This window comes from Neolamprologus brichardi, chromosome 13, assembly GCF_056152115.1.
Source record: "Neolamprologus brichardi isolate AB-2024 chromosome 13, ASM5615211v1, whole genome shotgun sequence".
Taxonomy (NCBI): Eukaryota; Metazoa; Chordata; class Actinopteri; order Cichliformes; family Cichlidae; genus Neolamprologus; species Neolamprologus brichardi.
The window spans coordinates 27487703-27512864 of NC_142116.1; the positions used below are offsets into that span (position 1 = coordinate 27487703).

General features: G+C 40.4%; 1 protein-coding gene across 2 annotated transcripts in view; it reads right to left on the reverse strand.

The window, feature by feature from the left end:
• The window catches only part of b3gat2 (beta-1,3-glucuronyltransferase 2 (glucuronosyltransferase S)), a 68020-nt gene that overhangs the window by 19959 nt on the left and 22899 nt on the right, over positions 1-25162 (reverse strand). For both annotated transcript variants that reach the window (XR_015719929.1, XM_035915447.2), the window contains exon 2: positions 15544-15688. Coding sequence is in view for 1 of the 2 variants with exons in the window: in XM_035915447.2 (XP_035771340.1) it covers positions 15544-15688 (145 nt within the window). In the remaining variant the exon portion in view is untranslated. The remainder of the gene's footprint in view (positions 1-15543; positions 15689-25162) is intronic.

A 25162-nucleotide genomic window follows, 5' to 3' on the forward strand; every position in this document is an offset into this window, starting at 1 on the left:
AAAACAGACGTTCACAGGTTTCAGATGTTAGATCTTCGCGCTGACGCCTGAGGTGAGCCAGAAGCCTTGTAAACATTTTATGGCTTTACTTTTTACAGGTGTAGTGTGAAGTAAAAAGACTCAGAAAGTGAAGGAAAACACAATGAAAAAAAAAAAAATCTAAACACTGTGGTACAGTTTAAAGTAATTTATAGCCATCCTTAAACGCCTGTCAGGACATTAAAGAGCTTGAGTGTGGGTTATGTTTTAAGCATTTCTCACAAAGAGGTTTCTAGTTCCACGTGTGACAGGAGGATATTTGCAGAAACTTCTTCTGTGCACAAGGTCTCAACATAATTACTGAATATTTATTTATGCAAATCATCAGTGGGTGGCACGCCTTTGCAATCAGTGTGGCAATTTGCCCCTGGTAATTCACCATCCTCACCTCTATTTTCCCCTCACATCCGCCACCTCTAGCTGAACAGAATATTCTAGGCTGCAGTTATCCAGACGCGGTGATACATGGCCAGCAGACAAGACAGCAGTCCTCTGAGGTAAGTTAGTGTCAGAGTGGGTCACGCAGAGAGAGAAACAGCAGACATGCAAATGAGTTTGGTATGTATTATCTCTCTGTAAGTTTAGTGTACTTTAGACCAAGTGAAAGCACATCCACACGGATGTACACAGTTAGATAAATGTGTCCATATAGGACTCATATAGCATATAGAATAAAGAGAGCATATTTCTCCCATATTGGCTTATTTTTATTGGATCCCTGATAAATCCAGAATCAAGTTTAAAATCCTTCTCACATACAAGGTCTTCAATAATCAAGGCCCCATCTTATCTTAATAACCTCATAGTGCCTTATCACCACAATAGAGCACTTTGCTCTCGGACTGCTGATTTACTTGTGCTTGCTGGGATATATAAAAGTAGAATGGAAGGCAGAGCCTTCAACTTTCTGTTGAACCAGGGAGTTTGAAATTGACAGACAGACACCCGCTCTACTTTTAAGTTTAGGCTTCAAACTTTTCTTTTTGACAATGTTTATAGTTTGGGCTAGATCAGGTCACCATGAATCCTGCAATGGGTCTTGGCTGCTGGGGGCTTCCCATGATGCAATGAGTGTTTTGTCTTCACTCTCCTCTAAACTATGTGTTTACACACAACTTTGCATTTAATCATTAGCTTTCATTAGTCCTTTTTCATGCCTCCCTCACCCACATCCATCTCCCAGATAGCTGCCTCTCCCTCAGCCTGGCTCTGCTGGAGGTTCCTTCCTGTTAAAAAGGCGTTTTCCCTTCCCACTATCGCCAAATGCTTGCCCAAAGGGTTTCTCTCTGTATTACTGTAGGTCTTTACCTTACAATATAAAGCACCTTGAGGTGACTGTAATTGTGATTTGATATATATAAAACTGAATTGAAATACTGAAAGCAGCTATTTTTTTTTAAATTTGACAGTCTTTTCTTTTTATGATGTTCAACCTTTGGACATCCACTAGTTAATTGAGAAACCATCGGAGGTTAGGGACTGGGTCCACTTAATGGCGACCCCTTTTTATCAAGTTGGTGCCTCTGTGGAACACACAAATAAAAAAGAAGATTTTAGCAGAAAAACTGAAATGTAACATTTTCTAATTAAAAAAAAAAGACTGAAGTAAAACAAAACTCATCTTTAACACTCAGACGACTTATCACTCTAAAGCCACAGTCAAATTCCCTTTTTCAAATTAGCTACACAAAGGCACACACAGGAAAGTGCTGCAACGCCTCCACAGTTATTAGGTTATGTTGGTGTCAGGCTCATTACTGCTCCATGTGCAATACTGCAGGCTAATCACGGAGATAAATGGCGCTCAGGTGGAGTAGATAAGCTATTAGAGCTATTACATGATAGGCATCTCCTAAACCTGCTGCCAGCCACTGGACATCACAGCTTATCTGAGCCATTTTTGCCCAAGAGGACTCTGCGCTAACTTTGTCCCACTTTATACCTGACCCACTCCAGCTGACCTATATGACTGTGTATCTATTGCAAGTAAAGCCCATCAGCAAAGGGTATATAAGCGTGTTTGGAGAGAGAAAAATGTTGACTGTAGTTCATCATTATTTGGGCCCTGCATATAAAGCAAGTTAGAACTGTTTTCTTTTGCATGTATAGACATTTTTTTTGCTCAGCGTAAGCTTTTAAAGACATTATATTTGTTTTTACTGAAGGATCAAGAGTCTAAATTTAGGCCTTCGGCCCAACTCCCCTGTTGAGGTTGTACTTTCTGACTTCTCAGGAGCTCTTGAGGCAGAATTCTAGTAGCAGTGCTGAACATCACTCGCTGGTCAAACAGTTTCATAAAACTTTTGTACAACTGCACTCACACTGTAGCACTCGGAGCCACTAGGATCGATATTTCTTATAATGTTGACTTGTCTCAGGTACCCTGCTGTATTTGAACATTTGTTATGTTTTGCTTGATCTTGTGATGAGGAAGAACACAAGTGGGTAAACAAAAAAATTTAAAATGTAAAAACTCGGTTTCCCAATCATGTTGAAGAAAAGGTCTCACTGATTCTGTCAGCTGATCACCCGACCTTTTAAGGACGCACAAAATGCAGCCTGGTGAGTAAACAAGCATTCATTCTTTACAATAAATCTCCACAGGGTACCTTTAACAACAAAATTACATACTCAGCCACCTGATGAGCCTAAAAAGCAGAAGACAAAGAATGCATCAGCACGCAGCGGACAGGGGAGCTACCAGGAAAGCTCATAAACAAGAAAAAGTAAACAAGAAAAAAGAACATTTGCTGTTTGATTTATTGTGGTTACATACAAACTTATTCTGGAGACAGTGAAGGAGGGTACGTCTGTGAGTCTCCTGTGCATTCATTTATTACATCTATTCATCATAGTCAGACCACACTACATACAAAAAATAACACAGCGACTGGTGTTTCTTATGTTTCCATTGTTTCCTTTGTGTGATACACAATCACTCTTTGTTTGAACTTTTCTTAAAAAATTGTCTTTTTATAGAAAATTGCAAAAATAATTAATTCCTAATTCAGCTTCACTTGCACCTTTGTATTTGGGACTTCTTGTTCAAAAAGGAGCATTAGGGCATGACCACAGCAATGATTTCATTTAAAAGGAAAAAAAAATCCACCAATGGATTTTTTGGGGATCCAATGGATTCAAGTTTTCTCCACCATCTCTTTCCTCACTACAGGGACATTTCAGAGAGAAACAGCAGGTCAGGCCAAGGTTTCTCAGCCGTGCCAGTCCCAAAGTATTAAATAGTATCATCAGGCTAATACTCTTGTGACAATCTATTTCTGAGTCCCACGAAGAGGCAATGCTGGCAATGCAAACACTGCCAATAGGGATGGGTATCGAAACCCGGTTCTTGTTGAGAACCGGTTCCCACTGTTTCAATTCCTTGGAATTGTTTGCCATTTTTGCAAACGATTCCCTTATCGATTCCAGTCGCCCCGAATGACGTCACCACGTCATTCGTGGCAGGAAACGGTGCCTAAGCGGCTCAAACGCTCAAAAGTTTGGTCATACTTTACGAGAACGGATGACAACAGGGCAACTTGCAATACTTGCAAGTAGATATTTCATTTAAGGGAGGAAACACTATGAATATGCAAAAGCATTTGCTCACAAAACACGCGATGACCTTAAATGAATGTCGTGTTTTTAATTCCGGACTCGTGAATCTCAACCCAGTAGCAGCGGTAACATTTGCACGTCCTCTCCCGTTAATGCGGCAGGTAAATAATCAACTAACAGTGCATATTATGTTAGTGCGATCTGCCTTATTACAAACCTGCCATTACTGTGCATTTAGGTGACCATGATGAGAGAGACAGACAGAGTCTGGCTCAGATGCTGGCAGTTCTCGCTGCAGTCTACCGGTAGCATCTCCTTTCAGGCCAGGATAGACGAATGTCACCGAGCAGTGAGTTTGTGGTCAAAGGCTTGCAGCCGTTTGCCACAGCAGATGATTTTCTGTAAGTGAATGTGTTTAATTGTAGGCAGGGACATTACTGGATATTCTTGTGTAATTGCTACAGAATAATTTATGTTATACTTTGTTATTGCTACAGAAGAATATTTATTTTATTATTTTACATTTACAATTTTTTTACTGGGGACCCTGTGACACCCCATTGAAGAGCCGTAAGCTGGATCTAAGATCTCACTGTTGGGTTTGTAAGGCCGTGTTACTCCTAAATTTCTGTCTTGTTCAAAGAGAAGATATAAAACAAAGTTCTAAGCTAATCGACCTTAGTGTTCTCCTTTTTTAAAAAGAATCGATAAAGAATCGAATCGTTAAACAGAATCGAAAATGGAATCGGAATCGTGAAAATCTTATCAATACCCATCCCTAACTGCCAAACACTAATGGAGCAACGCGCTGCACTGGTGTGCGCATCAAAGCTCCATCTACTGATTTCATTCAATGCATAAAGTGTAAAAATTTCCATTTCACCAACGTTTAAATAATCTGTCATTCCAACTGCCACATATTCAGTGCTGTGGACAGGAGGAACCCACAGCTTATTCATTTTAAATAACAGCACAGTAGGCAAGTGTTTGGAGGCAGGAGCTGTGAGAATCAGATGGCTCATTGCTGAGTCTTTTGGGATATTTAAGTTCTTAGATCTAAACACTTGGTTTTGTTTGTGGTAACATATTTCATAACATTTTAGGTGACTACAGATATAATGAATACTAAGAATAACAACTTTATTTGTAAAGCACTTTTCAAAACACAGAGTTACAAAGTGCTTCACAGTAGGAATAAAAGCCACATGCTGAAGATAAGTATGTTAAAATAGACAGACAGTTTTTTAGACCCTGGTTAGAGGTTCAGACAAAAGCCTAATTTTTGCCTAGCGACTAAAGCTGCAACTTGTCTCAATACTTGTGAGAAAAAGGCCTTAAATACCACCTTAGCCAGCTGACTCCAATCAGAAATTAGGCAAGCGGACTCCCAAAGCTTGTGGGAGCTACCTGGTACCAACCCCTGTCCTAGACTTTTGCTTTGTGGCCAGTTATTGTTATTGTTTTCCTTTTGGTAATGATAGTGGCTTGTCCTTCATGTTACCAAGTCTTATGCTTGTTGCTGTCATTCACTGCATCCCGCTGAACCAGCCGGTTGTGGATAACCTGGCCATTCGGGTATGCAGGACGTGGGTATGCAGACCACTTTGAAAGGCCTTGAGATCACCATTGTTGGCGCTGTATAAATAGAATGCATGTTTTTTTTTCTTGAATAAAATTTGTAGTGATTGAATATTTGGGTAATATCACTCTTAGAGATGTTTTCCAAATAATTGCCATGTCTCACAGCTTCGGCTGACAGATAAAGTGGTCCATGTCTTCCATTCGATTCCTTTTTCTTCCGGTCCATTATTCTCTTATTGCCTCGACTTTATTGTCGAATCATTTCCTTTTTACCTGAGCCGGAGTCAGTGCTGCAGGGGATACAACAGTAACCACATGGCTTATTGCAGCCCACGCATCATTTTTCTCTACTGTTGTTACTCCTGAGGAAACACTTTTGAAAAGTGTTTCTCCAACTTCCACCTTGGAAATGGCTTGAATTTCTTCAGCAGTAAAATTATTATTGCCTTAACTCTCTCAAACTTTACCACTTACTCCATGCATTCTCACTCACTATGTGTTAACAGACCTCTCTGCATTGGATCATATTTGTTAATAATCTCTGTCTTTTGTCCTGTCTTCCCTCCCCTGCCCTGAGCCTGGTTCTGTTGGAGGTTTCTTCCTGTTAAAAGGGAGTTTTTCCTTCCCACTGTCACCGAAATGCTTTCTCTTAGGGGTCATATAATTGTTGGGTTGTTGTCTGCATGTATTATTGTTGGGTCTACTTTACAATATAAAGCGCCTTCAGGCGACTGTCGTTGTGATTTGGCGCTGTATCAGTAAAACTGAGTTGAACTGAATGCAAACAAAGGCAAATGTGTTGGCTTACATGGAGAAATGAGGGTGTGGCTGTGTGTAGATTTACCAACATACAGTGGTAAAAACAAAATTTGCCAGTGCACATGTGTCATGAACTCTGAGTCTCCACGTCGATTCCTCTTTTGCTGGAATTAAGACCCTGTTCTACACAAATATTAGTGAATGAGGCCCATTTTACTTCACAGAGTCTGGGACAGGTCCCTCTGACTAAACAACTAACGGATTATTCTGCTAGTAGTGACCTAGTAACCTCAAATGTTTTAATATTTAATAATAAAGGAGGCAAGTCCAAACAACACGACCACACAAAAAAGTATTAATAATTATTGATATAAATTATTAATAGCAAGAATTCAATGTCCAAAAACATTAAATTCAGGGGTTCAAAAACCCAGGACCATGACAGGGTGCCTTTGGATATGTTAGTCAGTCTCACCATCTAGTATCAAAGCTAGACAGTTTCCTTTACTAACAGTATTATATTATATGCTGTTCTTCATCACTAGCTATACGTTTAGCTGTACATGCTATGGTTATAGCTGGGCTGACCTTTATAGTAACACTAGTAGAAATATTGCATGATGAGGCAAAACACATTTAAAATCCTTCTGATATCTGGAGCAGATTGCAGTCTTTGACGGTGAGAGGGGAGAATGAGTGTTCAGTTGAATGAGCGCACGTTCTGTCCATGGATGACCCAACTGAGACATGATAGGAGGACATGTGTACTGTCACAATGTGAGTTTTCCAGAGCACCTTTACAAAATATGCTTCACAATAAAATCCTTCTTGAGAAATGAAGCATTGATTTTGTGCTAACAGCATGATGCAGAAACATTAAGAGGACAAAGGAGCGCATCATGTGGAGGTTATATATGTACTTATCAAACACAGGGAATTAAATAGGGACTGCATCTTTTTTAAAGCCTGCTTTTTATCTTAAAAGATAAGGTTCTTAGAATTAAAACTAAAATCTGTACACAACAACCAACCCCAAACGGCTTCATTTTAGCTGTCTTACTATGACTTTTGAGCTGTCTGAACTGTGTAGCATCTTTCTGTGATTTTAGCTGTGGTTTATACCTTCTTTTTGTATCCTTAGCTTTATAGCTTGCTGCCAGTCTGAGTCTTTAGGTATGTAATTAACTTTTCTCACCTACAGGCATGGATTTAGCTGTTAGCTTACTATGGTTACTAGGTTATTGTGACCCAGCAAGTAAATTCGTCTTTGTAGTTAGCTATCATTCTGTTTCACTGTGCAGTACAATTGCCTGCTACAGCAGAGAGCACACACATAACTAAGTAAAATGAGGAAATTGAAAGCAAGTTGAAACGTGAATAGAACGTAAAATGAAAACGAGAGCAATGTCTGGCACAGCCTTATGGACTTTATTGATTAACATTAGCATGGTGTAATGTGAGGCTTTGATAGCCTGAGGGAACTGTGTGATCACACTGTTATGCTATAGGTTAGCATGCAATGTGTGCACCCAGTTTTCAGTTTTCATTTCTCACTTTATTCATCTCTTCGGCTCCGCCCATTGCTCTTTGATTTAGTTCCAGTTAAGACATCGACAGGAAGTGCAAAAGAGTTTATCCAGGGTAAAAACAGACATAAGAACAAAGTACTGTGACACTGAAATCATAAGCTAAAAACGAATGACCTTCTCCTGGAACCTCCGTCACCCTTTCATACACCACAACAGTGTTCCTCTTAGATCTGCTTCAGATCTCAAGTAAACAGTTTGTGTTGTGTGTAGCAGAGAGATAATTTTTTTTTTAATTTGTTTTAAATAATGAGAAGAACAACAGAACATCCAAGGAGAAAGGTGTCAAGTTCAACCACACCATGTGACTGACAAGTGGCAAGTGGGATTACAAGCACCTGACAATGAACAACAGACAAAATCAGACAGAAAGAAGTGAGAAACAAAGGCAATCCAACGCCAGGTGTTGAGTTCAGGAAACTGTGTACTGTACTGTAAGTCCAAACTTCTCAAGACACCCATAGCACATTACATCCTACTCATCAGCAAGTGTGACTAATTATTGCATCTTTGCTTTGAAGTATGATTATTTTCATGTGCATTTGCTTGGCTGAAAGGCAGCTGAAAGCTGGGTAATAATTTTCACATAGAAATTTCTCTTTCTGAGTGACCGAGCCTGGGGCTCGGTCACTCAGGCACAGCTGGCTGCTGGCGGAGCTCACGGGCACGTCGCTGCAACCCCCCCTGGCTTCTGCTCCGTGGCTGCTGGGTGACCCCTCATCTGGGACTCTCCTCAGCTCTTTCTGGGACAGTGGCACGGCTGCCCCTCTGTTGGTCTTCCTTGGTCTCTTGTGTTCTGGGGGCCTCTGGATGTCTGGAGTTTTGATCTCCTCCATACCTGCTTCATGCCCTGGAGGACGGGGCAGTGGCCCCCCACACCCTCTAGCAGATCATTACATGAGGGAACCTTTTAAGAAAACAAGCGCGTCCATGCTCACAGGTGTACACACGGGTGATCACACACACAAACTACACCCTTTTTGGCTCCTACCTCAATGCACACTGTGCTGTCGATCTTACGTGCTGCACAATAATGTTTAATATTTAGTATTTACTGTCATATTCCCATATATCATTGTGATGTTGTTTATTGTATTACTCTCGTTTTCTTCTGCTTGTTTTCTTTTTTCTTTCTCAACAGGTGATCCAGGTGATCGATACATGTATTTTTTTTTATTTTTTTATTTATTTATTTATTTATTTTTTTGCTTATTCTGTTGGTTTTTGTTTTTCGCCCTTCTCCCCCGTCCCTCTTCTCAACTGTTTTTCTTTCCCTCTTTCTTTCTCCCTTTTCTTTCCCCCAGTCAAGTCTGTCCCGTATTCAGCAAGTGAAAATAAAATAAAGAATAAAAGGTGAATCAAATGGACCATTACGGCAAAGCTGGGATGGTCAATTTGGTAAAGAAAATCCGTTGGGCATCTTTCTTCGCCTTTAGACAATAATTCTGATGGCAAAAGAGCCAAACGGGACAGGCAGAAAAAAAAAAAAAAAAAAAAAAAAAAAAAGAAATTCTCTTTCTTTTTATCAAAAAGTACTCATGTGTTTTTTCCCGAACTTTTAATAGACAAACTCAGACTACCTTTACTTGTGTTTATACTTACGCACAATTTAGGAGCAAGTAAATCTGGATTCCAGGACAAAATTTTAAAAAACAATAAAAAAAAACAGAACCCCCCACAGATTAGCAAACTGAGCCAGAGGATTTGTTCATTTCCTTCTCCATTTTTGAGCTGAACTGAATTACAGCGTAAGCAATCATATGTAAGTTATCAGCAGTGGTAAAATGGTAAATGGTCTGTATTTGTATAGCACTTTACTAGTCCCTAAGGACTCCAAAGCGCTTTACACATCCACCCATTCACACACTGGTGATGGCAGCTACATTGTAGCCACAGCCACCCTGGGGCGCACTGACAGAGGCGAGGCTGCCAAACACTGGCGCCACGGGCCCTCTGACCACCACCAGTAGGCGGTAGGTGAAGTGTCTTGCCCAAGGACACAGCGACCGAGATTGTCCGAGCCGGGGCTCAAACCGGCAACCTTCCGATTACAAGGCAAACTTCCAACGCTTGAGCCATGATCGTATATTGATTAGGATGGCCTGATTCTCTGGTTCTGACACCTTTATCACTGGCTATTTAAATCTGAAAGTGTGCACTTCGGTCCTGACTGTTGGATTTAAAATGCACTATGGTGGCAAAATTACACAAATTGTGTTACTTGTCAGACTTGCTCCCGAGCGCCACATTAGCAGAGCCATACTGCCAAATTAAAATGGATTTTACTTTTACATTAAATTTGAACCTGTCCAAATTGATATGTATATGTGTCCCCAAGCACTTTCAGTCTGTTGAGTTCAACTTCTTACTCGGGTCCACTGGGGTTATTAGGGGGTTAAACATTTTTCATGTTCCGATCTCAAGAAGCACTCCCAAAGCGTAAGCATCACTTGAACAACCGAGAGACTGTCTTTGTGTTGCCATGTCTGTGCGTGCTTGTGTTTCTGCATTTGCTCTGTGAGCCCATATGAACGCATTTGCTCTGTTCTGCAGCTGTGATGCACTTTAGGAAAATTGCATGCATGAATATGTGCGTGCCATGGAACATGAACGCTTGTCTACTTGTATCAATTCAAGTGCCTGCAGGTGTGTGTTTGCCTGTGTTTTTTCCCCAATAGACACATGATGTAATTGTATCTGTGTGTCTGTGTGCACATGTGCATATTCACACACACACATGCTGAGGTGAATAGTACTCCACACCATCATTGTCCGGGATCCTTTGTGTCTGGCTAAATGAGACCGAGCAGTAGATGGGAAGCTTTAGTGGTCTGCTAACAATACAGCACTGTATAACACAATACTATTAGGACACGCACTGGCACTCACTCAGCACTCTGCAGACACCCTATTGTAAATCCCATGAATAATAATTTAAGAGTGAACAAAGTTTGGTTCGCTCTCCCGGCTCAGCCATTGTTGTCCTCACAGAATTTAAAGCAAAAAAATGCTTTGTGTTCAGGGCTCGGCAGTAAATCTTAGCGTTGCAAATTGACAGCGTAATTATATAGTGTGGTGTAAAAGTGGGGCTGATAATTACAGTGTGTGTGTGTGTGTGTGTGTCAGTGTATGTGCTGTGTGTGATTAGGTGATGGTTTGAGGGAGAATGGAGGGATGAGATCTTGGCCCGCTCCTGTTATCGTGATTTAATTAAAACCAATCCCAGGGGCCAACCTGCGCACGTGTGCTGTGTGTGTCCTCATTGGGGTTTGGAACGATACAAGCCTGCAATCGCTATAGCCTGCTATTGTGTCACTTTCTCTAAACATTTTACAAACAGCATCTTGCACAAAGGGTCTAAATACAGTGTATGCGCGGGTGAAGTGGGATAATAACTGGGGACTGGCAGGGTGGTATTATTTGGTCAGTGTGATGAATTATTTGCTCTCGGGCCAAATGGAGCTCGGAGGCTGATCACTAGTCTGATTGGATTTTTACACAGGAGATATGAAGATGTAAACAGATTGATGGGGATGTCTGCTTTGCTCTCCATTAAGTGGATTATAAATATAAGGACCAATTTAGAATGAAGTGCTCTCTTCAGAACTCACACACCTCGCACACGCTTTTTCATTAATGCCGTCAAAGTTGTGGAGTAACATCGGTTCACTCTGTGCTAAAGTTTGGTCACGACTTAGAGGCTTTCTTTCTGTTGCCAACACAAAGTTGACAAAACAAGGTTAATGTGTGTTGCATCAACAGCATGAAGTGATCAATGAAACCAATATACCTGATGACATAAACAGGACACCTGTCATTGCCAGTAACTGTCTGCTCCAGTTATGACAATCTGAAATCCCTAAAACCAAAAATCTGGCTACAGTTTAGGATTTAACGCTGATTTCATATATTAATAACACTAAAACATGGAAGTAGCTTCCTGTCTGAGATTTAAAGCCAATCCAGAAAGTATCTGGCAGCTATGCAGCTGTGGATTATTACTGCAGAGTGAACATTATCTTTGAAGAACATTACTTTTGAACCAAGTGTACTAATACAGCTAACATCAGTGCTGCTTGTTAGGCTAGTATTGCTAATATTCTTATTAAATCAATTAGATGCCAAAGCTCCTTATTCCCATTCTCTATTTTTTGTTTCCCATTTTTTGAACTATCCAATTACAATATGATCACGTGACACTTGAACATTGAGCTTTCCATACTCCGCCTTAAATAAGACTGTTTGTTTAAACCTCCATTAGAGCTGCAACTAGGGGGCAGTGGAGCCAGCTGTAAATATTGTAAACAAGGCAAAACATTCAAATGGAAAACTTTAGCAAACAGTTACTTATTGAAACATCCTGTATGGGGTCATGTATGTGTCCACCTGACTGTACAGGTCCAAAAATCAGCTTCCTTTTAGCTTTGCTTTGGTTTCGAGAGACTCATGAGAGAAATGCTCCACTAGCTTCAGTATGTAAATGTTTACTTGATGTTTATTGCTGGCAGGTGTTGCAGTTGTTAATTGGACTTTTTCACCTCTGACAGCAACTGCCTGCTGCAAGTCAAGCAGAATGATGAGAATGAACTAAGTCAGTAGACTTCAACAAGCTAAAAGACACTAAAAAATCTGCAGACAAGCCAAGAAGTCTGATAATTCTCTTAAGATCAAATGAAAACGACCAGTTTGGGGTCAGACACAGTGGCTTTAGTTTTTGTTTAAAGCGGACACCTTAAGTGTTAAATCAATAAAACCAAAGCAAGGGCCAAAAACGTCTTTTCTACAATGGCCATTTGAGGCCAATAGCAAGTCAGTCCCCACAGATGTTAAAATATCCAAATGTACAATAGATGTACATTTGGATATTTTTATGCTGGCTGTACATGGGACACACTGGGCAACACCTTTTAACCTTTGGATTCAAGGGTTTTCAGTTCCATTGCCACAGTGTATAAATTCAAGCACATATTAGTGCAGTCTGCCATTAAAACATTTTCTGGCATAAATGTCCTGTATAATACTACTACTACTACTACTAATAATAATAATAATTATTATTATTATTATTACACTCTTATCCTTTTGTCCTTGTAAGTGTTGAATTCCTCCAAAATGAGCTCAGCACTTAGATTGGGCACTCAGGCTGCTATTTATTCTTTGGAAAAATATAATAGAAGTCATAGGTCATAAGGTAGTCCTGCATAACATAGTCAATCACTAAACTGGTTTGTGCAATGAATTAATTCAGACATCTATTTATTTACACACCACATAGACAAAAATAAGGGTCCCAAAAGGGCCACACGTCTTGATCTTTGAATTCCACAGGTTTATTCTTTTTTATTTATGCCACAGGTGCATAAAATCGAGCACCTATTCATGCAGTCTGTTTTTACAAACATTTTGGAAAGGATGAGTTGTTTTAAAGAGCTCACTGTATTCGAGTGTCGTTTGCCATGATTGCAACAAAAATTGAAATTGCTTTCTTCCCAGAAATTCCATGATCAGCTGTAAGTGCTCAGGAACCAGAGAAATTCAGCCATGAAGTGGGGAAAGTGGGGGTGCACAGTGTGTAAAAGTCACCAGTGCTCTGCTGACTGAGTAACTGCAGTTTCAAACCTCCTCTGGCATTAACATCAGCACAAAAACTGGGCACAGGGAGCTTCAGGGCATGGGTTTCCATTCTGTAGGTGTAATGTGTAGATGGCAGCAGCTGCTGCTTTGACTGATAGGTGTGCCGGCACAGGTAGGTGTAACCAGCAGCTGTCATCTGAGGAGTGTTTCTAGAATCTGCTTTATTTAAAATACATCAGCTGCCGAGTTTCCTGATGCCTCCGACTTTTTTTTTCACCCCTCTGGCTTCCTTAAATTCAAATTCCTCCCAGTCTGTTGCTGTTCAGCACTGTTTTGCAGCGCTCTACAATCCCATGTGGTGATTTCTCCGGAACAAACAATCAGCCAAAGTAGCACAGCAGGTCCTATGTGGAGGTCTTACAATCAGAACATTAAATTGGAAGGATCGGATCTCATTTTACGGCAAATTAATCCATGAAAAAACAAAAGCTCAACAGAAAAGCTGTCTGATCTAAGCAGGTAAGTTCAGGACACAGGGAACACGGAGTAATGTTTTCTGTTTGGTTTCCTGCTTTGATGAAAGCCAGCAGGCCGAAACACTCCAACTGGCTTTAACTGTTTTGTAATCAATGAACTCGTCAATAAAACCTTTTGAAGCTTCCAGAAAGAAGTTAAAAAAGCAACCAAAGTTGCATAGTCACCTCTATTACCTGACTCAGCACACCCACAGATTCAGAGTGAGTGCAGTGGCATTTCTGCAAACCTGTTTTACAATTTCATAGCCCCACATGTAATGGCCAATTTCCTATTCAAATAACTCTGCTGTGTAATCCACAATTTGGCAACGAGTGGTAAGAGTTAAACCAACAGATGGATGACACGTGACCTGAATTCTAAAGCCTCACAGTGACTGATACAGTATCTATCAACTGTAATAATGGATTGGATTTATATAGCGCTTTTCAAGGCACCCAAAGCGCTTTACAATGCCACTATTCATTCACTCCCCCATTCACACACTAATGATACATTTAACCAGCTGATTTGATTTTAAAGCGCTTGATGATCACGCCCGGTGCAGATCTCTTTTAAAACTATGACTGAGATACAGACAGAATGAGACATCTACCACTTGCACAATCTACTTCTCTCCATTGGTCACACTGTAAAAGTAATGCTGAGTCAGATTGGCTGCAAACATGATTTAGCTTTTCTACACCGCAATTTCTTGTTACTGATTGCCTGACATATACACCGATTAGTTGCGACAGGTCATTTGGAAAAAGTCGTGCAAGTTCTACTCGCTGGCAGCAAGTAAATCTGTGGTTTGAGTAATAGTGAGTCAGTAATAAAATTGTATAAATCTGGATAAATTCATGACAAACATACTGGCTGGCTACAAGCAACCTTACTGAATAAACCACATATATGTAATATGTATGCAACAGTATTGCCTTAAGAAAATTAAGTGAAGTCAGCACAAAAAAAGTGGGTTATACCTGTTATCTGCACTACGGTGCTTAGGCTAAGTCACATGAACTTAATGTAATATACCAAAGGAGCAATGTTATAAATGTTAAGCCACCTCACAAAATGTCACTATGAATGTTTAGATGCTTTGTATAAATTTTGGAATAATTATGCTCAGTATGAATGTTTTCTATTGAGTGACAAGGACCTTCCATGTGCTCCATACACCGCACAGCCACAGGAACACTGGTTTTACTAAGAGTTTAATAAACAAGAATGCTGATACTGTTCTCAGCAACACAAAAACTAGAAAATGCCCATAAGAAACGCAAATCTAAACACCAAATATCTGGGAAAAACTGATCCCAACAACTTTAAAGTTTGAACATAAGAATAACATTTTTTTAATTATATAACTTATAATTTTTCTTTTCAACTCTCTCTCCCCCCCCCCCCCCCCCCCCCCCCGATAAAGAAGTCACTGACAGAGAAGACATACGAAACTGTCTGCATATCTGTGTAGCTCAGAAGATATCCTTGATTTCTTTCTATAGTTTTAAGTACAGCATCTTGCTTTAATGGCCAGACACTTTGCTAGTAATAAGGGAGCCACAGACATTTGTTTAATATAATAAAATGTGTTAGATTTTTATTGTGAAATGTCTACTTGAACTCTTTGCCATGTCAGCTGACTGTCCACATAGGACACGTTCAGTTTAACAATTCATCTTTTAGATTTTGGAACTTGAGCTGTCTGCGTCCTCCCTTTGGACCATTTGACCTTAAACCAACTTATTCATGCCAAATTCATTAAATGGATCTAAACCTTTAGCTACTTTTCTTTAAAAAAATATAAAACACTAATCCGGATCCATATATCTCTCTGGATATGGGGACATGGATGGTAGAAGCTCGTTATATTTATGTCCGACCAAGTAATCCTTGCACTTTAGCTGATGTACAGATTGCCTCTTACCTGCCATGTCGGTGGCAAAAGGTCGGTCTGGCCTCCAGCCAGTGTACCAGCCCACAACTTTACCCCCAGACACCAGGGGGCGCTCATATGCTCTGCCACCCACAAATCCCACAGGCCAAATGGATACACCTCGAGTACTACGCATCTGCAAAAAAAAGAGAAGGGAATGGGATTAGTGATGACTTCCTGCATGCGACCATTATCACAGAATGTGTGAAATGTAACTATTTGAGAGTTATTTAAAAACAGCAGGAGCAATGCTCCAATGTTAAAAGTCCATTTAATGTAGTTGTAACGACTCTGACCCCATAGAAGACCACATTTTTTTTTATCTGCACAATCGCTTTCCTTGCTAATCACAATACTTGTTCTGCAATAGGAAATCAGACACAATGTCGGAGCCTACAGGCAACATCCACCCTGAGGAGACGTCAAAGGCCCCAGAAAATTAGAGACTGGGCGTGTGGTGTTGACTCTGAAATTAATTACTTTTGTGTCAGTTTGCGTAAGCGATTAGACATCTTTAATTTCAACTGAAATGTGGGTGAGAGCAGCATGCAGAGAGTCTGTGGCTAACTGAATGAGACTAAATGAAAGTGTGCAGCGTGGAGCTGCCTTCCATTTTCACAGTGAATGAATTTGCACACAGCCCGAAGCAGTGCAACAAGAAATGAGACGAGGAGAGAGAGTGAGATAAAAGACTGGCGATGTGTGTGTGTGTGTGTGTGGTGGGGGAGAGGTTGGACTGTGCAAGGACCACTGAGTTTTTGTGTTCAAGTATGAAACATCTGTGTCTTGTCTTTGTGTATGGATGCATATGTGTCTGCGTGACATTCCATTTTCCACCCCTGGCCACCCTGAAGCCGTTCATTGAGACAGCGCTCCTCATCGCTCACCCAAACAGCCTCCAGCCAGTCGCTCATGAGAAAGCAACAGAACAAAACCAAATCAGTAAGCAGCACTGCATTACTGCAGCCAGACATCACACAGAGTTCTAGCTTTTAAAGCCATGGGAAGCCAAGTGTATATATAGCACAATATAGAGAAGATTTACAGCTCTTTGCAAACTTCTAAGCAGGAGGAGACTTGGCACTGTGCAAAGAATAGCTGAGAGCGTATGGGCAGTAGACAAATAAAAATACTCTGAAAAGTTCATGTTCACTAAGGTATTTCATATAGAATAATTCTGAATAAAGTGAATATTTCTACCTTGTTTTAACCTTCTGAGGTCATCATAGGTAGTAACCATAATCCTAACATTTGGAGAAGAGGGGAACCTACTTATTATAAATGATTATTTTCTTTGTTCCCCAGTTACTAGGAGTTGGGAGAACAATTGCATAAAAACTAAATTATATTTCCTACTTGCTTAAATTTAGGGTTGGGGTTGGTGGGGTAATCACCAGTGACGGTTTCACACTTAGAGATTTTCCATGGAGTTCCACAGAAGGAAAAATTCTTTGTACCTGTCCCTGGTACTAAGCCCATACTGGTCACTACTCACCTGATGGATGGAGGTGAATCAGCACAAGTAAAACTAACTGATAGCCTATTAAATTTGTGTTAACAGTTAATATTGATGTTTTAGTTGAGGGGTGGAGGGGCTGTCAATCTGCTACTGACAGCCTAATTAAAGAATGTCCTCCTCAGGCAAAACACATATAGAGCTCAGTGACTGGAGTTCTGAAATTGAATGAACTGAACAAACTGTAAGCTGCTACTGATGACACCATAAAATGTTAGATAAGATTTTAGCACAGTTCTCAAATGTTGTGCATGTAAATGTTGTAATATTAAAGTCAGTTTATCACAAAACTGATATTTCTGCTCAGATCTCAGGGTTCATTCAACCCATTAAACTAACCTTGCATAACTAGCATAGTAACAGACGTCCCAGCATGCACTGTTTGAGGCACTCTTCTTTAACAAAAATAAACAAGTGTGTGTGTTTCTATATGTGTTTTTTGTGTTTAATACATAGAAAGATAAGTCCTGCTGCATGTGTGCACAATAATAAAAGGTGATGAAGCTTTGTATTAAATTCACTAATGAAATGAGTTAACCACTTCAAACTAAAAGCCCATTTTAATTAAGCTTCAGTGGATTTGCAAGTTCAAACAACTAGCAACCTGAGCAGTTCAATAAATTACAAATCTCAATCAAACAAACAAAGAGTATACACAAGGCATGACATCTAACAAAGACAGCATTCATTTTCATGTAGCTTTATCACTTCATACATATCACTACGTGTAGATATAATATAACCTCAACTGACTAGTATCGATGGCATCGTATTACAGCACCACACTCGAATTCAGTGAGCTCTTTACAACAACCCTTCCTTTCCCAAATGTTTGTAAAAGCAGACTGAATCACTAGGTCTTGATTTGATACACCTTTTGCAAAGGGACTGGAAACACCTCTTAATTTGAAATAAGAGGAAAAAAAGGGTGACCATGCAAAATATGATTTTTTGCCATTTTTCAAGTGGTCTTAAACTTTTGATCGGGACTGTATCTTAGCACTTTATCCTCTGCTCCAAAAAAACAAAACAACAACACAGCACCTAAAACACTAATTCAATTTTATTTTATTTATATAGCCCAAATCACAACAACAGTCACCTCAAGATGCTTTATACTGTAAGGTAGAGACCCTACAATAATACAGAGAAAGCCCCAGATGACCTCTTACAGGCAAGCACTCAGCCACAGTGGGAAGGAAAAACTCCCTTGGCCAGAACCAGGCTCAGGAAGGGGCAGCTGCCTGCCACGATTTGTTGGGGAAGATGGGAGAAAGACAGGACAAAAGAAACACTGTGGAAGAGAGCCAGAGATTAATAATAACTAATGATTAAATGCAGAGTGCTGTGTAGAGACATAGTGAGTGAAAAGACTATTATAAGCTTGTTCAGTCAGGGCGGCCACGTCCATCTGTTACCTGCTGTCTAATGCAAACTTCCAGTGATCCACTCAAAGATTTCAGAGCAGCAAGAACAAAAGTTTTAATGGGCTGGAAATCTTTGTTGTGTTCCAGCATAGCAACAGAAGCAGAAAACATGGAATGTGACATTTAGTTATACAGTAGTGTCAAAGATAATAAGTGTACCTTATTCTTCTTCCAGTGAGCACGCCTAGACCTAAGATTCCACAGCATGAGAGGAAGATGATAAGCTGAAGATTTAGTTAGTGGCTGACCTCACTCTGACAGAAAAGAGAAAAGCATCTTCTCGCTTCCCTTCCTCTTCCTTCCCTTTCATTTCTCTTCTTTCCATCTTTTTCCACCCCGCACCCTAACACCTCATCTCCTGCTTGGGGCCCCTGTGCATCACCAACAGCTTTGAAGCCCTTTCCCCATTAATACTGTGGCCCCTTGAGTTTGCCTGTGCGACGCTAAAACCCTTCCCCCTTGTTCCTCTTTTGCTGCTGTCTGCCTTTCTCTCTCAGGTCATTTTTCAAAGACTCAGCTCCTCTGCTTTGTGAAAACACAGATGAAAAGAAAAGGAGAGGAGGTAGAGAGCGAGGCAGGCTCGGTGTGTTCGTCGTTCCCAGATAGTTCCTGGAGTACGATCGTTAATATGGCTTAGCAGTTAAGTCCCAGTTTGACTGCTAAGGATCTCCTGGTTTTGAATGCAGCACTTCAAAGCTCAGTACAGTTTGACACATTATTAGAGAGCGCTGGATTGAACTTCATGCAAACATATTTAGAATCTGCAGCTGGATTTACAGCAAGCTCAGTGTTTTTTCTTCTAACAATAACACTTTGAAGACCAACATTTGATTTTCTTTTAGAACACACGTTTAGCTTTAGCCTGCCTTCACAAACCAGATTTCCACCACAAAATGATAAGAACACTTCTTATTTCTTGCACGAACACACGAGTCTCTTTTCTATCTTTAGGTTTTTAACAAGTCACAATCAGTCATTTTCAGACACTTTCAAAGTGCATTCTCATTGTTTTTTTACAAGCTTCTTGCTGTTTTCTTAAGTATCATTCAAATGTCGTGGAGAAAAACACAAAACTGCTTCATTTGTGTCCTCAAGAAAGGTCACGTCTCCTAGATTAATATTTCTGCGTGAGAAACAGCTCCCAAAGAAAATCTATGCAATGCTCCATATCAGAAGAATTTCACCAAACTGTAACTTTCTAATGAATATTTATCACATCAGCTGGAACAGAGCTACAAATAGCAAGGTTAGAAATCACTATAGTAGAAAACTGTATTAAACCTAACCTTATATGATAGCAAACCAGTTACAGCCCTACAGTAAATTTTGCCATGGACTGTCCTTGGCACAATTCATTGTCAAACATTCAATCAGTCGGCATTTCTGCACGATAAATGTGTTTACCCATCGTTTGATTAGTGAGTTTCTCAGTCACTACATGTGATACAACACACACCTACTGGGTTCACTCAGAACGTGTTTTCAGCCAGTCACAGACCAAGGCATTGTCTCCCACACACAGGCTTTACTTGGGCAGTCTGCCTGTGCAGAATAATGGCTGTTCAAGCATATTTTACATCCTTTTTTCTTTTTTTAAAAATGAATCAGTATGCAAATCTTCAGAGGCTGCTAACCAACTTCTCTGGTACTTACAGTCTCATTTTGCCCTATTGGCTAGTTGATCAGGTCACTGTTTTCATGTTCTTTGACAGCATCAAGCTGCTTCTGTAGAAGATCACTAGTCTAGCGATCAGATGAAGTCCAACCTGGTCAGCCAGCCAAAGTGGAAACACAAGATGGGCAGCACCAGTGGGGTCATTCCATCTCAAACCTGCCGGTTTTTACAACATTTCCTGCTTGAACTTCTAGAATTTGAGTTTGTAGTGGTGTCAAAATGAAAAATATGCCAACAAAATACAATCTGCATGTTTTTAATGAATGTGTGCTCACATATGAGGCTTTTCATGAGTGCTGGATGTTTTTCTTTCATATTTTAATCCATCAATACTCTGATATATTTTTGATGTTATTTATCTGTCCCAAATGACAGACTGATTTATTTTGATAAGAAAAATCAGTGAAAATTTCAGGCTTTTATATTTAATAGACTTTGAGATCAAAACATTGCCTCAGATTTTAACGTGTGACAAAAAGGCCTGAAGGTGGCTCAGCTGGGCATTTTTCAAAAAAATCTGCCTTGAAAAGTATTTGATACACGAAGCTAAAATTTTACAGTAATCATTATAAATGTTCACATTTTCTAGCATATAATTTTTATGGAAATCAGAGATGGTCGAGCAGGAGGCTCGTTTGATTCGAAACACAAACAAACAAAACTTCAGTGGATCGCTGAAACCAAAATACACATTACATCATACTTAAGTTATTATTATATGTGCATGGCGGAATTGTTCTAAATTAATACCAAAAATGTACTTGGCTGTATAAATTTATATCTTTAAACATGTTAAAACGTTACTGAACATTGCAGAATTTCCTAAATTCAAACACCAGCATCAGATCGGTACTCGATATCTGCAGATCCCAGATGCCAGGGTTTCCTCATCATATTGGAACAGGAAAAAAAATGCTTTTCACTCACCCTAACACCTCTGTTCTGCCGAATTTTGTTATTAAATTGTCAATTTTGCCTAAAATTAATTTAAAAGTGTCTGTGTTGGTTTAGAGGAAATCATTTCACATCTGCTGCTTGTTTAGTCAAAAATTCAACAGCTGAGCGAAATATGAGTATGACCTAGTTCATATTGATGTTGGATAAAAAGGAGTAAGAAGTCAATAATCTATTATACAGCCTAGTTAAAATACATCTGTCTAATATGAATGCTGGTTGAACCTCTGCATACAGAAGTAAATGTTCTTGATGTCGGTTTATAGCTTTCATTCGTCAGGTCGAAGTGGAACCGTGTCCAGACTGTGGACCTGCGTGTTACAGGGAATCTGTTGATCTAGAGGGGCATAATGAATTGATTCAATGAATAAATTGAATTGATTTTGAATTGAATTGATTCAATATTGATGAATAAACATGTGACCTTCAAGATCTCAAGCAGGAATCAAAATCAAAGCTTTTACATGATATTATATATGATAAAAAAGATCAAAGCAGCTCTGGATCCCTGAAATGCAGTATTTTGGTTCTGGCGAAGGAAACAGCCAAGTACAGATGCTGTCTCAATTTTCATTTTCAACACGGCGCAGTGCTTCCTATCAACAACAGTTCAATGTCAAAATGTTTGCTGGGAGCCAAACAAAGCTGTGGGGTGACAGTGTTTCAACAGATGGTACATTATTCTGCTCAGTGGAAACTGCTTTAGCGCATGCTGGGTTTTCATGCCATCGTCTGCAGACTGCTGCTGCCATGGAAAAAAGTTTGCAGCACAAACTTAAACCTTTATTTACAGAGAAGGCTGGCTGAGCGCACAGGACACACTGTCATTCCCCGATGCCCTTTCGGCAGATGAATCAAATAATGTGACAAAAACAGGCACAAACAGAATAGCAAGCAGAAGGGAAGCTTAGAAAAAGGCAGGTACAGCAAGAATCTGCTGTTTTGAGCTTAACGTGAACTTTCAGGTCACTGCACACGTCCACTTGCAAAGTGAAGTTACTTTTCTGTTTCCCAGCGTACCCCTGACTAGTCTCAGCAGATGGCTGCATATGCCTGAGCCTGCTTCTGCCAGAGGCTTTTTCCTCTTAAAAGGGAGTTCTTCCTTCCCACTGTCGCCAAGTGCTGCTCATAGGGGATTGTCTAAATGTAGGGCTTTTCTCTATAATATGATAGGATTGTGTTGTTGTGAATTTAGGCTACTGTAAATAAATAAAACTGAGTTGAAACTGAAATTGAGTGAATTAAAAGCAGTTTTTTCTAAAGCATCAATCAAGTTCACCAGAGTTCCATCACCATGTAAAAGAGAGATGACATTTCCCCGACAAGACCTTTTCAGACAGATACAAACGGTGTCTTACATCTCCGGTAATGAACCAAAAAGCAGAATGAAAGGAAAGAATAAAAGCAGAGGCAGCAGCATGTCTATGGTGACCTCCAAAAATAATTCTCTTTTCACATCTCAAAGAAAAGCTGAATTCTAACCACAAATGCAAAAGCAAACTTTTTAGTGTGTGTGTGACCCTGTCACAGTGCAAATATGCAAATTACTATAATCTGCGTTGCTGGATTTTTGGAACAGCATTAGGAAACAATTTGATGCATGGCATTAAAGGATATTTGTAATTTAATGAGTGTAATTTAATGGCCTCAGCCACATGGTATAAAGCACATCACCCCTCTAAATGTAAATTTAATATCTTATATCGTGTAAGATGCAAATTCCAGTTATTTAAGAACTTGATGCACTCATCAGATTAGTTAGGTCAAATAATTATGAGAAGTGGTCTTGGCGTGCTACACAAGTCAGGGTGTCTTGCATCGATCATGTAAGTTATTGTAACAAAAAACATCCAGGTCTGTTACAATACATCATCACGATTGACCAAATTAATCTCTTTGACTTCCATCACCTCTTCACATCTACAGTAAGTCAAGAGGAAGATCATTATTAGTGTGTACCTAAACTGCTTCCTCCTTTCTGGTACCGGTCCGTGAGTCGTTTGGTACCGGGCCGCGAGAGTTGAGGCTCAGGTGTGAATTGATTGTTTTTCCGGGTTCTTATTGGTTTTCAGCGTTATTTTGTTATCGTTTTTATCGTTAACTCGGTTTTCCTGGGTCTTTTCACGTGTGTTATGAATAAATCTTCTTTTTTCGGTACCGGTACTAGTTTTATTTTGTTGTATTTATCCGCGACACCTTAAAGGCCGGTCCGTGAAAATATTGTCGGACATAAACTGGTCCTTGGCGCAAAAAAGGTTGGGGACCGCTGTACTAGAAGAGTAAACACTGCTGCTCCCACTGGTTAGCATCAGAAATATTGGTTAAATGCATATTTTCATAATGCATGAATACATTGTGCACAGGTGTGCACAATAATCTGCTGGGAAACAGACTGCTGGTGCTGGCCGTGCTTACATTAGCAACAGTCAGCAAACTAAACTGATGCCGTGAGTCTGCGGTCTTTTAAAAGTTTTAGCAACATTACAAATACTCTTTGAGCAGCAGTAGTATCAGCAGTACTTGTGTACTTGTTCAACCTCGACCATTAGACTGGGCTCAATGTGACTGCAAGGCCATCTTACTTTTAGAATAGTCTATATTAAAACTATTTTTAGGAATATCCTGATATCGTACACTGATCGGTACATTATTGACAATTATTGTATATTTCAACTATTTGCTCCAGGTTGATTTCTTTCTTAATGTGAGTTGCCGATATAAGAGTAGGATTTGATAAATGCGTGTATGTGCTAGGAGGCTGAGGGATAGCTCAGTATTTTGTACTTTCAATTTAAATCACTACTCAGTTTGATTTAGTTGCTGAAACATTCTTGGTTATATTCAAAACTACTTGGTTAGGTTTATGAAGATGTGGTTTTTCTGGGTTAATGTGCTTCTTGTCAGCAGTCGCTCTGCTCGTGGACAGCATCCATCTATCCATCCATCTTCATCCGCTTTATCCGAGGCCGGGTCGCGGGGGCAGCAGCCTAAGCAAAGAGGCCCAGACCTCCCTCTCCCCAGCCACCTCCTCCAGCTTATCCGGGGGAACACCAAGGCGTTCCCAGGCCAGCCGAGAGATATAATCTCTCCAGCGTGTCCTGGGTCTGCCCCGGGGCCTCCTCCTGGTGGGACATGCCTGGAACACCTCACCCAGGAGGTGCCCAGGAGGCATCCTTGTCAGATGTCCAAACCACCTCAGCTGGCTCCTTTCGATGTGGAGCAGCAGCGGCTCTACTCTGAGCCCCTCCCGGATGGCTGAACTTCTCACCCTATCTCTAAGGGAGAGGCCAGCCACCCTTCGTGGACAGCACTAGTGCTAAAAACCAGTGCGTCAGAAACCAGATGTCAAAGGAAAGTGTGTCTGTAAATGAGCCACAGCAGCAGATTTGACGGCGCTAATTGACGCTCCAGGGAGACAGCGGGCTGGAGAACGAGCTGGACCTTTTTGAGGGTCAGTCAGTAAACTAAAGCACCTGCAAGTGCCCCATTGGCAAAGACAAATCCTGCCATATGGATGGAAAAACACAAAATTGCACGCAACTATGCATCTGTTATGACAAAACACCAAGCCAGTAGTTTATTTGCAGTCAGCACTTGTATGCTTGTGTGGTCATTTTCCATAACAAAATCAAAATGACAAGAACGAAAAGTGAGTATTTTTTTTAACTCTGATGTGGAGTACTGAAACATCAAGACACACAGCAGTAATAATAATAATAATAATGGATTGCATCAAAGCGCTTTACAATTCCACTATTCTTTCACTCTCACATTCACACACTGGTGGAGGCAGCTACAGTTGTAGCCACAGCTGGCCTGGGGCAGACTGACAGAAGTGAGGCTGCCATATCGCGCCATCGGCCCCTCTGGCCAAAGTGCAGCACAATGAACAAAAAACATACACAGCAGCCGATGCATCAGACGTTTGGGCACAGAAAAAGTGTTAGCAGGTTCGATATGGGGCAGTCCAGTGTGCCTTCAACACATCTGACCACATCTTCTGAAATTAACGATGAACAACTGTTAGACTTCATATAC